The sequence below is a fragment of the Polistes fuscatus genome, unplaced genomic scaffold, assembly GCF_010416935.1.
Source record: "Polistes fuscatus isolate 324 unplaced genomic scaffold, CU_Pfus_HIC Scaffold2, whole genome shotgun sequence".
Taxonomy (NCBI): domain Eukaryota; kingdom Metazoa; phylum Arthropoda; class Insecta; order Hymenoptera; family Vespidae; genus Polistes; species Polistes fuscatus.
The window spans coordinates 12,251,707-12,267,221 of NW_025113096.1; the positions used below are offsets into that span (position 1 = coordinate 12,251,707).

Sequence of the window (15,515 nt, forward strand, 5' to 3'; positions counted from 1 at the left end):
GATACCTGATCACCTACCTGGTGATCTATAGTGGAGTCGAAAAACAAATCAGGGCAAAAGAAGGGGTAGCCATCGCAATATCGAAAAAATATCAGAATAACATAAGAGAATGCAACTACATATCTTCGCGTATCCGAAGCGAATTTTTTCCGATCTTTCTTTACCCTATGCTCAACTCAGTGAGGAGAATATTTTTTTGGATTATCATCGATTTAGCCTTCGTATTCTCGATACTCTTGCCCTTCGCCTTAACATTTTTTAATCGATTTACTGCAACTATATTGTATTACAAGGAACAAAGTGACATGACCAACGTTTTCTTATACATTTACACAAGAGTATTACAAAGATCAAGCTGAAGAATTTCTTTCTTGGCGAGGCTGTGCACTTCTCAGCAAAATAACTAACGGCGCTTACCTTTGTCATTACGTCTTTATACTATCACGAGCTGAAATTGCGCGCATTTAAAAATATCAATTGTATATAAAAATATATATTATACTTGACGGTTGAACAGAGTAGAAACGAAATATAACTCGTCAACCATTATAAAAGTTCTTGACGAATGATTTTTCAGCTGTACGCTTTCTTCGGTAATTTGTCATTTACAATGGCCTTTTCCTTATTCTGGAGTCTCTCTTTCGAAATACCTTTTATAATACTGGATCGGACATTTCTATCCCGCAAGAAGGAGAAATCTTCTTTTCCTTTGAAACAGAATCACGCTAAAAAGGAAAGAGATATCGTTCTTCGATGGACTCAAAGAAAAGAAGGAGATTTATAAAACGGTTAATGATCCTTCCTGGTCAAGGGCTTCAGAGATTTATGGCAACGTTACAAGTAACGAAAACTTTATCAAAATTGCTGGCATGTCTACCGACAATTATACCATCAACGAAGAAGAAAAGGTTTATCTCGGCTGAAGGGAAAATTGACAATGACAATTGCAACAATTACAACAATTAAAACTGGACCTTTAATTCTGTTCTTGTATCATATTTAAAATTATAACTGATTATAATGCCTTGAAATTAACTTTAGAGCGAAGACAAGTGAATGCCAGAATTGAGAGGTGGGCAATGGAATTGCAAATGGTAACTTCAACGCCCAGCGTTGATCAAATTGGGATTTGGGATCAAAAATAACTTCACCACGAGGACTACATTCATACATATCCAACACAAATAGGAGTGAATGAGAGGAGGGAGTGATAGATGGCGTAGTAAAGTATACGGCTGTTTAAAAGTGTGCTCCTGCATTTTGCTGTGTTTAGTTGTGTTATAATTTATAATTAAAATAATTTTTATGTTTTTTTACTGCTTTACATAGTGCTTCGTTATTTTTATTTGTAACATTGGAGTTTTTTTATTTTGGGTGTATGTTAAAAGCCATTAATCTGTGTTTCGGCCGTTGATTTTCAACCACAGTTTATATCGTATTCAGACAGTACTGTCATATTATTTCTATTATTATTATCTTAACATTGCCACCTACACCATGCCTGACAGAACTACAGAGTGGTGTGGTATTTGTATACGTCAAATTGTTGACAATCTCGCTGCTACGACCCGGGATACTTGTAAACATAAATTTCACTTGGCTTGTGTCAAAGTTAGATATGCTCTTCACTCAAGATCCGAAGTCAAGGACTTTGTTACCAGCAAATGTCCTATGTGTTCAGGGAAGAATGAGTACCCAATTTCTATTTTGGAGGAAATTAATATGAAATTGGATGGGATGACTGCAAGACTGGACAGAATAGATGCCAAATGTGACTCTTTACATGAATATTATAAAGCTTTAGAAAAGCGACCTAATGCCAAATATGACTCTCTACATGAAGATTATAAAGCTTTAGAAAAACGAGTTGGTGCAATTGAATCTGCGTCATCATCGGACGCAACTGGTATGGTTGGCCAATCAATCAATTCTCAATTGCAAGCCATCCAAGAAATAGAAATGCGTCAATTGTACATGGAATCTAAACAACTGCGCGACCAATTTGTAATTTCGGGTCTCCCAGAGGCGGCTTTGGAGAGCTTACCAGCTGCTGTGGCTAAACTCGGAAAAATTCTAGAGGTTCCTGACGTTAGTGTAAATAGTATTCTTACTTCTGTTCGTGGTCGTGCTGTCAGGCAATTGGATGTATTATGTTTACCTTATGCAATAACCAGGACTTATGACAAATCATTTTTGGTTACTGCTGTTCGTATGTGGAATCAACTACCGGAAGATATCGTAGCTCTAAGTGACTATAAAGAATTCAGATTAAGATGTTATACCTACTTTATTGATAGAGATATTCAGCGTGTTTTGTGAATTACGATTTAATTTAATTTAATTTCTTTTTTTTTTTCTTTAAAACCATATGTTTATTGCTTTGAACCAATATTACTATACCACTATTATAGAACTGTTATACTTTTATTTATGTATTATTTACTATTTTCTTTTTTTCTTTTTACATTTATCTACTTACTGTGCGTTACTACTAATATAATGATAAGTTTAATAATAACTACATAATTTTAATTTTTGTTTTGTTTTATCTATACATTATATTGTACTTTACTGTAATTAATGGCCTTTAGGGAGCCTAGGCTCTAGGGTCAATAAAATATTATTAAATAAAAAAAAATAAAAAAAAATCTAGAAATCCTCACTTTAAAACTGAATCAACTCTTGAACTCAGCTCTGACCATTCACCCATAATAATCACATATCAGAACAAACCTATATGAAAAATCACCAAATCTATGTAATGAAAGTACATGATGATTTTTAAATAAATCTTATTGTTAAAATCCAAATTGAACTGTAATATTCCGCTCAAAACCTCTTTTCAAATAGAAAAAGCAGTTAATAATTTAACAGATGCTATACAAGAAGCAGTGTAAAAAAAGAAATTTTAGTTTCCGTTAACACTTTTATATTTTTAGAGTAATCGACCAATTGTCACAGTAATACTATCAGAGAAAACATCGAATATTACTATTATAGAAGTAAGTGAAGGAGATTGTAAGGGAAGTCCTCCAAACCCGAAAGGGGCGGAGTAAGAATAAATAATAATAATAATAATAGAAGTAAGTGAATAAAAGAATTGAACCGTCACGATTTTTAAGAAATTTTTAATTTTTAATTTTGATATTTAATTTTTGATTTTTTAATTAATAAATCATCCTTTTATGCATATTTCTTGTAGAAAATAGTTTCGATGTTTCACATTTGCCAAGCGTCCCGCGACGGCTTTAGTGTTTTTGTTTTACAGATGATATTAGTGTATTAATAAATGAATATTAAAAATCTAACCTTCAGTGAGTGATTCAAAGTCATGAGAACATACTTTCTAGTAATCTATATTTAGTATATTATACATTACGTATTATCACTCTTGAAAATTATTATGATACATTAAAGTGTAAAGACAGACGATATATCAAAGTATTTAGTCAAGATATTCATTGTTAGCACGAAATGTGCTTAAATAAGATAAATAACATATGTAATCATATACTGCATATGTTTTTGAATGTAAATATGCAGAGTATATGCATTAGGTAAAAAATGCAAAGTAAAAATGTATTTTGAACACCACCTGATCATGATAAGTACTTGTCCTTTAGTCTCATTACTTTATCTGTTTTTTTATAAGAATATGTATTTACGAAAACATCCGAAATTTAATAATGAATAAGAGTTTTAGAGAAAGAGATTAAGAATTATTTGCTCACTTCACGCATCGATACGTTACTATATTCATAGCAGTACAAAAGGTCACATAAGCAACACTAGTGGCGAAAAAAAAAAGTTTAAATATGTATACGATTTGTGTGGACAGATTTTAGCAATGAGTTTGAGTTGAGTTCGTACTTCTTATGTAGTCTCCATGGTTCTAATCAGAACTATTCAACAAGAATCTTCAATGCAATAACTTTTAGCGCTTCATTAGCAAATTTTACCTCTTTATCACTTTATAATTAGTACACATAATTTATGAAATTAGAAAATCAAAGATATGCGATGATAAATGACAAATGAACGCTTCCGATTTCAGAAGTTATTAACGTAAATAAGATTTGGATCCAAATAATTTCAACGTAAATAAATTATAAACATTAAGCTGTAATTAAGCAGCCCAATAACATAATATAAATGAAAAACTTACTCGTAATTACTGCCAATAACTTTAGGATAGACGGACTTCCTTTGTAGCCTGTTGTAACCGTCGAGAAACAATAAGGAGTGAAACGGTTAAACATTTCTCCCTCCCATCTCACAAGAAGTCTCGTTGCCCAGCCAACAGACTTTCTGTTTTTTCCAACAGACTCGCTCCACCCCGCCCATCAAAAGTGCTTCGCCAATAGCATAAGAGTTACTCTGTAACGTGACCAATAGCAAGATGTACCGCAAACATTAGCGCAAGCAGTGATAGCAGGAAAACGAATAACAGGAGATCACGTCTTTTAACTTTCTAAGAAATAGATTGGTAGGAGTTCGAAAAAAAAATAACGATTAAATTTAAACTAATAATAAGATAAGAGATTTCTTTTTCATAACTCAGGAGGTAAATGCGTCTACATTTTTTTATTAGCAAACTCGTAATCATTATACCAGTGTATGTTAATTAAATGAGTTTTAAAAAAATTCAAAATGAGGAGTTTTTATATATACTTATTAATAAATTCAATTAATTATGTATATTTCTAGTTTCGTTACAATGTGCTTATCTAACTACTTTCAAATTTTTTTTTTCATAATAAGAAAGATCTCTTTTTTGAGTTCCAACTGCGATTGTTACAATTTGTAATTGCTTGTTAATTTATTTTATTAGTTCGATTTTAAAGTACGATTGCTTGGTATTATCTCTGTCGGCTTGACAAATTCAGAAGCATAATTACATGATTTTAAACCTTAAAATCGAATATTTTTCTTGTTTTTATGACCTGCTCCTCAAACGTTCATCGCGTTCTTGAAATAGAATGTTTCCAACTAAAGTCACTAACAACACTTTTTTTTCTCTTTACTGCGATTAGGTATATATAATTTATACACAAAGAAGGACATCACAGGTAGTCCTTTATTTCTGTGTTCGTTGTAAATATAGCTCTCTTAAGATCATAGTTTGTAACGTACTCTTCAAAAGCAACGGATTTTGAATATGGATATTAATTCCATATTCAAAATAAAATAATTAATTCTGTTTTATGTTAGACCGGTAAAAGATATTAATCAGATATTAATCAAAAAACGAGATTACACAGATCAATATGTAACGTGGAGAGACCACGTTAGATTTAGACGTTACAATTGGGATGAATTTTATAGAAAATAAAATATATTTATACTTCGATGTTGTTGGCCGCAAGATACGAATTCAACGTATTTACAGACAAGAGATAACAATCAGTTGCGACAGAGAAAGCAATCTCCTTCTCCGACGAAAAGACAAACGCGTTGCTATGTTTGATTCTATTTATATGTATTTATAGTTTCTTTTGAATTTCTTTCGTAGTTTCTTCTTTTGAATTTCTTTTGTATTTTCTTTTGAATTTCTTTCATAATTTCTTTTGTATTTTTTTCGTAGTTTCATTTAAGTTATTTTTATAGTTTCTTTTTTAGTTTCTGTACTAGTCAAACAGAATTTATTTTAGCGTGATAAGTATTTAATTAGTATGATAATTATTTTAGTGTATAATTATTTATTGAACGAAAACAAAATATTGCAAAATAGAATATGTAATACCAAGCACGGCTAAATAAACTAATATATAGCTACTTTATGATCAGTGTATTATTTCCTAAAAATGTATTTACAAATTAAATTTTCTTATTCACTACTGAGTTGCATTACTTTATTACCTTTAGACATTTCTTTTTAAATTTATTTTTCGTTTATATTATTTTCTTCATTACTCAACTTATTTTTTTGACTTTTTATTATTTATTAAAAACTTTCTTTGTATTATATTCTGTTCTTCATTATTGACACATTGAGCGCCACGCAAATTCTTAAGGAAATCCCAGTCAGGCCACACGCGTTACTTACTATTGGAAAAACAGTTGAATGTCAATCACCGGCGAAAAATGACGATTCAATATTATCTAACTTTTTTTGAAATAGATCTTTAACAATTTTAATAATATATTTTTATTTTATCTTACATGGAGTTCAATCCGCTCCTCGCAATAAAAATATTCTGAGAAGCGAGGTACACACACGGTGTACAATCATCTTATTTATGCGAATTCACTTATAAATTGCGTGATTACCTCAGTAAAGACGTTTTTTTATTAAAAGTGAATAATACAAAGAAAAAAAAATTTCGCTTCTAGGGACCGTGTTCAAAAAAAATTGCTGTCTCAAATGGATTAAACTGCAACTAAGCAGTCAAGTAACATAATATAAATGTAAAACTTACTCGTAATTACTGCCAATAACTTCAGGATAGATGGACTTCCTTGTAGCTTGTTGTAACCGTCGAGAGACAATGAGAAGTGAATACGGTTAAACATTTCTCCATCCCATCTCAAAAGAAGTCTCGTTGCCCAGCCCTACCAACAGACTCGCTCCACCCCGCCCATTAAAAGTGTTCCGCCAATAGCATAAGAGTTACTCTGTAACGTGACCAATAGCAAGATGTACCGCAAACATTAGCGCAAGCAGTGGTAGCAGGAAAACGAATAACAGGAGATCACGTCTTTTGACTTTCTAAGAAATAGATTGGTAAGAGTTCGAAAAAAAAAATAACGATTAAATTTAAACTAATAATAAGATAAGAGATTTCTTTTTCATAACTCAGGAGGTAAATGCGTCTACATTTTTTTATTAGCAAACTCGTAATCATTATACCAGTGTATGTTAATTAAATTAGTTTTAAAAAAATTCAAAATGAAGAGTTTTTATATATACTTATTAATAAATTCAATTAATTATGTATATTTCTAGTTTCGTTACAATGTGCTTATCTAACTACTTTCAAATTTTTTTTTTCATAATAAGAAAGATCTCTTTTTTGAGTTCCAACTGCGATTGTTACAATTTGTAATTGCTTGTTAATTTATTTTATTAGTTCGATTTTAAAGTACGATTGCTTGGTATTATCTCTGTCGACTTGACAAATTCAGAAGCATAATTACATGATTTTAAACCTTAAAATCGAATATTTTTCTTGTTTTTATGGCCTGCTCCTCAAACGTTCATCGCGTTCTTGAAATAGAATATTTCCAACTAAAGTCATTAACAATACTTTTTTTTCTCTTTACTGCGATTAGGTATATATAATTTATACACAAAGAAGGACATCACAGGTAGTCCTTTATTTCTGTGTTTGTTGTAAATATAGCTCTCTTAAGATCATAGTTTGTAACGTACTCTTCAAAAGCAACGGATTTTGAATATGGATATTAATTCCATATTCAAAATAAAATAATTAATTCTGTTTTATGTTAGACCGGTAAAAGATATTAATCAGATATTAATCAAAAAACGAGAATACACAGATCAATATGTAACGTGGAGAGACCACGTTAGATTTAGACGTTACAATTAAGATGAATTTTATAGAAAATAAAATATATTTATACTTCGATGTTGTTGGCCACAAGATACGAATTCAACGTATTTACAGACAAGAGATAACAATCAGTTGCGACAAAGAAAGCAATCTCCTTCTCCGACGAAAAGACAAACGCGTTGCTATGTTTGATTCTATTTATAGGTATTTATAGTTTCTTTTGAATTTCTTTCGTAGTTTCTTCTTTTGAATTTCTTTTGTATTTTCTTTTGAATTTCTTTCATAATTTCTTTTGTATTTTTTTCGTAGTTTCTTTTAAGTTATTTAAAAAAAATTAGGGAAGGAGCAATAACAATAAATCCCTAAGAAAGAAATCTTTTCTTCCTTCGGTTTAAGGTCTTGCGCGTGCTTTTTTCTTATTACATACGAAATTCCTTTCTTGATCATAATAATATAATATTATATATAGCTATTACATGACACACACAAAATTATTTAATATTCCATTATTTGTTTCAATACTGATTCAAATATTAAACGTTAGAAACTTTTATATTATCGAATTAATTTCTATCGATTAGATGATATGAAATGTTTTAACTCTATGTATTAGTGGTTTATTTATTAATTATTATTTGTGGTTGCGTATACGTATAACATATAAACTCTTCATGACGTTTTTTGATTTTTAATTATTAATAATTTTGTTAGCAAATTAGTGCACTTATTCATTTTTTTCTGCTGTGGCCAACTACGTTGCTTTACTGAGAAATAAAAAAAAAATTTCTAATTTTTAATTATCAATAACTAATTAAATAATTAATTAAAAGACATAGCAAATATGGATTTCAAATTAGCAGATAGCTAGCAATTAAATGTATATCTTCATTTTTCTTAATTCTAGAGGTTTTATGCTAACTTTTTTGTGCTTACTTTTTTTCTTATCAGATTCATCTTAGTTCCTAACCTGATCACTAGTGGGAGATAGTAAGTACCTCTATCGCCCACTGGTGGTCTCGGTAGTAACAAAGATGAATCTGGATAAATTAGTAAAGGGACTTGTGAGCTTCTATGTACTTCTGTGTATTCTTTAATATCTCGCAATAGTGTAAATTTATAAACGCACGAAATAAGAGGTTATGGATGAATTGGAATCTAAAGTTTTATATTTCTGATCTTTATATAGAATTAATATTTATTGTATTTTAATTTTTCATCATGGAAAACGTGCTACCATTAGGTGAACTACCGTAAGTATTCAAGTTTTCATTTATTTTTTTATAAAATTATAACAGTTATATTTCTTTTGCTTCTAATAATACTGCTATCAAACTGTTAATTTTTCTAGTTTCTTAGTTTATAACTATTAAATAAGTTTTATTTTAAATTTGAATATTTATTTATGATTATTAATGTTATCTTTGAATTTTGGTAAAATAGCTATTGTAAGGGATTATGGTCCGTAATATCTGGAACAACTTGTCGTTGTGATAAAGAACTTGTAGAAGATGAATTTATAAATGGAACGAAATTACTCAAAGAAGGTTTACAATTTTTCCAAGTGTATACAGAGTCTTCGCTTCAAAATATTTCTAAACAAAATCCTCCCCCCCGGATGTATGATTTAATTAGTAAACTTGCTCCATTAATTGTAAGTACTTATATACATTGATTACTGTATAACATGCATAAATTTAATACTAAAAAATATTTTAACAAGTTAAATATAAAAACAACACAATTTTATATTATTAGAATCTGGACGCAATGATTACCTGGGATTTAGTTTGCAATTTCATGCTATATGAATATCGTAACTGTGCGGAAACTTTTGCTTCTCAACTGACAGATCTGAGTACTATGAAAATTTTAATTGATGATATTTGGAGCTTTTATTATTCTGAAAGAGTAACACTGATCAAATGTTTAAAACTGATAGTTGAATATAAAGATAATAAAAGACATCCAAATCAGAAACAATTTACAAAATTCTTTGATGTAGTTTTACTAGGTGAACTTCTGATTTCTGTACAAAAGCAAGTAGAATCATTAAAGTTTATTAATGCTCCAGTAAGGTCTCAATTATGTACAGAAGAACATTTGCATAAATTATATAATAGTACCCTTATTGAAATGAGAGAACTACTTCACATATTAACTGTAATTGTAAATGACATTCATATACCTGCAAAGGATTTTAATAAGTTTTATGGAAGCATTTGGGTAAGAACATATTATTATGTATTACTCAGAAATTACATATTTTTTAATGTAACCTTTATATTCATTTAAAGGGTGTCCCACGTAGATTGATTCATTCAAAAAGTCATGAAGATAAGGCAGCAGTAGATAAAAAAATTCAAGAAATACAGTATAGTCAAGCAGCTCTACTCCTTGTTGCACTGGATGTTAGAAAACAGTAGATATTTTACTCATACAATTGGCTAACTACATTACTTACGATTAAATTGGACTAATACGTATCTTTTTATTTTAGTCCTGAAATGGAATTTTGGATAAATAGTGTTCGAGATAGTATGCAAGATATTATCGAACATAAATGCATTCGTGACAGTTCCATACAAGATAGTTCATTACTTTTGTCATGGATGTTATCAAATTATGCTATAGATCCAGAGAATGTTGATCTATTAAATCAATTTAAACCCTTTGGTATTAAAGCTATTCAACTTGACGTCTTTCATTATCTTCAAAGTTTAATGTTAAGTGAAATGATTCAAGAAGAGACCTATTATGCTACAATTGTACGCAGTAGTGTGTACAATCTTCTCACATTGGTCTGTGCTTTTATCGATGAAGATCGATTATGTGCATTAAATGGCATTTTTGATGCTGTTGCTTCTACAGTCAAATTTCCAGAAACTGCAACTAGATTTTGGGATGAACGCAATGATGGTATATGGGTTATATATAATGTTGCTACTAAATGGTTTCCTTATAAATTTGAACCTCTTACAAACATTGCAACTGGGCTTGCAAGTGCTTCAATTAATAGCGCAAAAAAGGTAAAGTATATTACAATACAAATCAATATTAAATAAAATAATTGATAAAATGAAAACAACTTGTTTCAGATTATAAAAGAATTAGATATGCTAACATCATTAACTTTAGAAGTTCCTCGACAGCGAGATCAAAGTAAACCAATAAGACCATATGAACGAGAATGTACGATACATAAAAATCTATTTTCTATTAAACCAGGATGTTTGCGAGAAAATGTTCTTGTACTATCCAGCGATAACGAAGTAGTATTATTCAAAACAAGAGCTAGTTATTGGGATGCATTACATCACAGAATAGAACAATTATTTTCACAGGCAGGTGGTGGGATAGCAAATATTTGTAATATGCAAACTAGTCTATTGGATAATGTTACTCAAGGATTGAAACTGTTGGAATCTTTACTTGCTAAAGATATAGATATACCACAAAATATGGTTATACCAACAGAACTATGTTTTGAAATTATTAACAGATTTTCTTATCCAGTTCTACCTCCAAACATATATCGAATCGTCACCGCATGTATAAGTATCTCGTCTAAGCTGGTATTAAGATATCCTGAAGATATTCTATCTCGAATGCATGCAGGAGTTTATCCAAAATTTAACGATTGGTATCAAAACCCTTCAGACTTTGCTGAAGCAATTTCTTTCGATGGTGGTTTAATTGCCTCTTGGCTATCCTGTATAGAAACCATAGAACATTCTTATCCAATTCTCTGTGCATATCTTGATACCTTATCTAGTTATATAATAACAAAGCACAATAAAGAAGCTATGTATATGATCGAAATACCAGGGATAGTATTTCTTTTACAAGGTGTATTACCAAAACTGGATTCATGGTATTTTAAAAATGATGCTGAAAGATTGGAAATTTGTCTAAAGAGTATGTTCTGTCTTCACCGTGTACTTGATTCGAATTTATCTGATGACGATATAAGAAAAAAATTACAATTAACTGTTACATATAGTCTTCTCTATTTAGAGCCTAGACATGCACTACTGAAATTAGTGCGTACAGGAGAGCGCAACCTGCATAATAAAATGATCACGGAAACGGATTGGATAAGCGGTAAAGGATTCAAAGCCATAAAAAGTGTACAGTTGGCATTATCGATAGTAAATCGATTATTGATGTTTAGACAATCTTTTGGTCTAGAATACAATGACAGATCTCCATTGGAGATTGCTTTATATTCTTCACCGCGAGTACCAAATAGTCTTTTAATAGTACCAACTATAGTTAATTATCTATATGTGTGGTTTAGTCCTTCGTTGCAAGCAATGGCTGTCAGACTTTTAACGAAATTTGCAGAAGGATTCTCTATGTCACTGCTAGTTTGTATGGGCATGGATGGTACAGCAATAAGGGAAACTTTTGCTTCTCGATTAATGTCACCGACGTGTGCGGTAGAAGTCAAAGTTGCCATTCTCGAATTGGTTGCTGTTTGTTTGGAAAAACAACCTGGTTTGACTGAAGCTCTATTTAACATAATGCATCAAGCAGAACGTAAAAGAATATTTCCACGACCAGTCGACGAATTTCTCACAGAGGGTTGCAGTCAATTTCTAGATCTTTATTTACGTCGAATATATAAAGAAGAGGATATCGTTTATGATAGACTATACGAAAGTACGATGATTCTATTGCGTGCAATGTGGTATCATCGCAACGAAATTCTTGTAAATTTCTTCCGTAAACGAGAAGAATTTTGGAGCCATCTCTTCGCTCCTCTTTTTAGAGAAATAGTACCAGTAGCTAAAGGCTATTCACAGCTTTTAGATATTATTACATTAGAATTGTTCAAGAGCCCGTTGTTGGAAAATAATTTTTCTATGAATTTGAAAAAGTTATTGGATAAAACTAAGGACCACTGGCAAAGATTATCGAATTATGTTTTGGGGATAATGCCAGTTGAGGAAAATATGGATACAAAAAAAAAACAGAAGCACGATGATAGTAATTTAAAAAGTTTATATGAAAAGAACTTAGAATCATGGTACAATTTTATTGTTACTCTTACAGACGAACGAAATGCAAAGAATTATTCTATCAATGTTTCACAAGCACAACTCATAACGCAACTCTCTTTAGATGCTTTACTTGAACAATTAAAACAACTAAATGATACTGGTATCGCAAAAAGAGCTATGCTTTTAGCTTCACTATCATTACGATGTATTACTTCATGGAAACATATGTGTGTAGGTGACTCACAAATTTTTAAAAACAAACTAATGAAACTTACCCAAGAGATTGGTCAAGAATACCGAGGATACGGAAAATCTCTACGTCAAACATTAATTTCTTTGTTACTTGGTTGTGTGCAACTAATAAAAAGCACTCTTGCAGAGGACACAATTAGTCTTGAATATTTGTTAAACTATTCATGTATAATTGCTACTAATGAATTGGAAGAGCTACGAGAATCAGCTATTCAATTACTTAAACAAAAACAGGCATTTCCACAAAATGCTAGCAAAAAAGAAATATCATTGATAGATACGAGTACTGTGAAAGGTACAGAAGAAATGAATATAGAAACTGTCCAAAGTACCCGCAAGAGTTTACCAGCGACATTAACAATCTGTCTGGTGACTCAACTTCTACGTTCTTATGTAGAACGTAGTCATTCAACTAAACGTCGTCGAAAAGCTAGTTGTGCTCAGCTTCGTCAAATGATACCTGAGCTGATAACATGTGTCTGCATTACTTTACAAAAGTATCCTTACCTCAAATTTAGTACAGCGGCATTGAATTTACTTAGCATAATAACACGTTCGCCTTATTGTCCAAAGTCAATAAACGAGAATGATACTGCTAAATTATGGCTAGCATTAATACCACCAGTAGATATCGGTAGCAGTATGCTTGATTACCTATATGATGATACTCCCAACGGTCAATGGCGATGTCAGGATTGGTGGCCAATTTATACTCTTGGATTAGAAATCATTATGGGCTTAGTAACAAGTGAAATTCCATCAATATATATAAAACCTATAGTGATATTTTTAAATTCTCATGAGTACCAACTCATGGCAGTATCAACATTACTCAGACATACAGCTGACCTATTTGCTGCCGATTTAATCCAAAGCTTGGTTGCTCTCATTCATGGTATGGCAACTCAAGAATATATTTGGAACTCCATACCATCTAATATACGTGAAACACTGATCAAATGTATGTATCTTGCATATGACAGTACTGTAAACTTATTATTGCGACCACGAATATTAAAATTTATAATTGATGGTATAAGCGTGGAGAGTGCAGAAGAGCTAAAGTCTTGTGATGAGAGATTACCTAGCGGTGAATTAAAATTACTTGTGAACAAATTGATAGTAATTAATACTACTTGTGCTTTGTGTTTCGTTTACTTCTCACCAAGATTGAATACTCTCGTCGATACCATATACACGCAAGATTTTTGGTATACACCAATGGCTGAAATGAACTTTGGTGCACCTCAAATGAGTATAAGTTCTGGTCCACGGTTAACTTATGGTACAATTATTAGTTCCACACAATTGTTTACACAAGCCTTACATTCGAGAATACATACAACTAGCATATTGTCTATATCTTCAACAAATCAACCTGGTAAAGAGGATAAAAGTGACTCTGCTAAGAGAGAATGGGAACGTGCCGCACCTGAAAATATTCGACGAATGCACACAAGCAAGGATTTAAGAAGAATCATACATGCTGCTTCAGGTTCAGCAACCTCAAGATCTGCATCAGCAAATATAGCTGCTGATTATCTTGGATATGTTAGCGGGCTTGATGTGACAGTACCATTACTAAGCAGTCCACGTCTCGTTCGACGACCCTATGATCCTCTTATCTGTGAGAATACTATTCTCTCAAAAGCAACTGCTTTAGCAGCTGGAAGACACGTCGCTAAGGGCGGTAGTGGGACACCATCAGGTACTAATGATAGTCCAAGTGTAGCAAAAAATCATACAAATAAATTTAGTGATCCCTGGTTCGAATCGATGGACGAAAATAATACAAGATTAGCGCTCGAAATCAATCTTGTACTGATACTTTGTCAAGCTCTTGAAGGTATTAGGAGTCCAAGATTAGCGCTACGAGATCGTCAACTGATAGCACGTGAAACAGCCACAGAATTAATTATTTTCTTTGATTTTCTTGAACACCGTGGTACTCCTGACATTTGGCAAGTCAAGGGATCTCTTCTTGATGTTGATGCCAAGAGTGTGAGAACGATTCAAGATACTGTGGATCCTATTCAAAAGATGTCAAATGCTAGACTTCGTGAAGATAGTACCATCAATAAAGTACCAGTAACTTTAGCGAATGCTGACGATGATTCCTTTAAAAATGAACAAGATGTTCTCGAAAAGAGACTCGATGAAAATATTTTAACTACTGGAACTTTCGCAGCAAATATCAGTAGTGTTCAATTTTTACCATTAATGGGAAAATTATTGAAATCTGTGGTAGAATCATTAGATTCAATGCATTACTAACCTTGACATATAACCCACATAAGAAGTAAAATGTTTTCTAAAGTTAATGTTTTTTATAAGTAAATACATATACAGATTGCTGAAAGACTGAAAAGAAAGAAACATCTTATATTATTTGTACAGTGATATTGTTATAATAAAATCATAAGAAATTAAATACGTTTAATGAAAAAGAAGTAAAGGCATTTAACAAAAAGCAAAATAAATAAATATAATCCTGCTTGTTTATAATTAACGTATATCATTTGTACTTTTTTTAAATCTAAAATATCACGAAAAGAAATTATATCATATTAATTTTAATAATAAAAATATACATATGTATGTGGGTGTGTTCCAAACAGAAGACTTCTGCTCGTATAAGCCAACAGTATATATAATACAAATAAATAATGTAAAGATTTTATAAAAAAAAAAATAGAAACATTTTTGATATCGCGTGAACTATATTAATACATAACATAAACATCTA

General features: G+C 31.2%; 1 protein-coding gene across 1 annotated transcript; it reads left to right on the plus strand.

Annotated features, from left to right (window-relative positions):
• The first annotated feature begins 8,563 nt into the window (after window positions 1-8,563).
• On the plus strand, window positions 8,564-15,128 carry LOC122516771 (nucleoporin Nup188). The gene is made up of 6 exons (XM_043634877.1): window positions 8,564-8,764; window positions 8,955-9,165; window positions 9,270-9,737; window positions 9,809-9,933; window positions 10,012-10,540; window positions 10,610-15,128. Exons 1-6 carry the CDS (start codon window positions 8,733-8,735, stop codon window positions 15,041-15,043), a joined length of 5,799 nt encoding a protein of 1,932 aa, XP_043490812.1. The 5' UTR covers window positions 8,564-8,732; the 3' UTR covers window positions 15,044-15,128.
• Window positions 15,129-15,515: the final 387 nt, after the last annotated feature.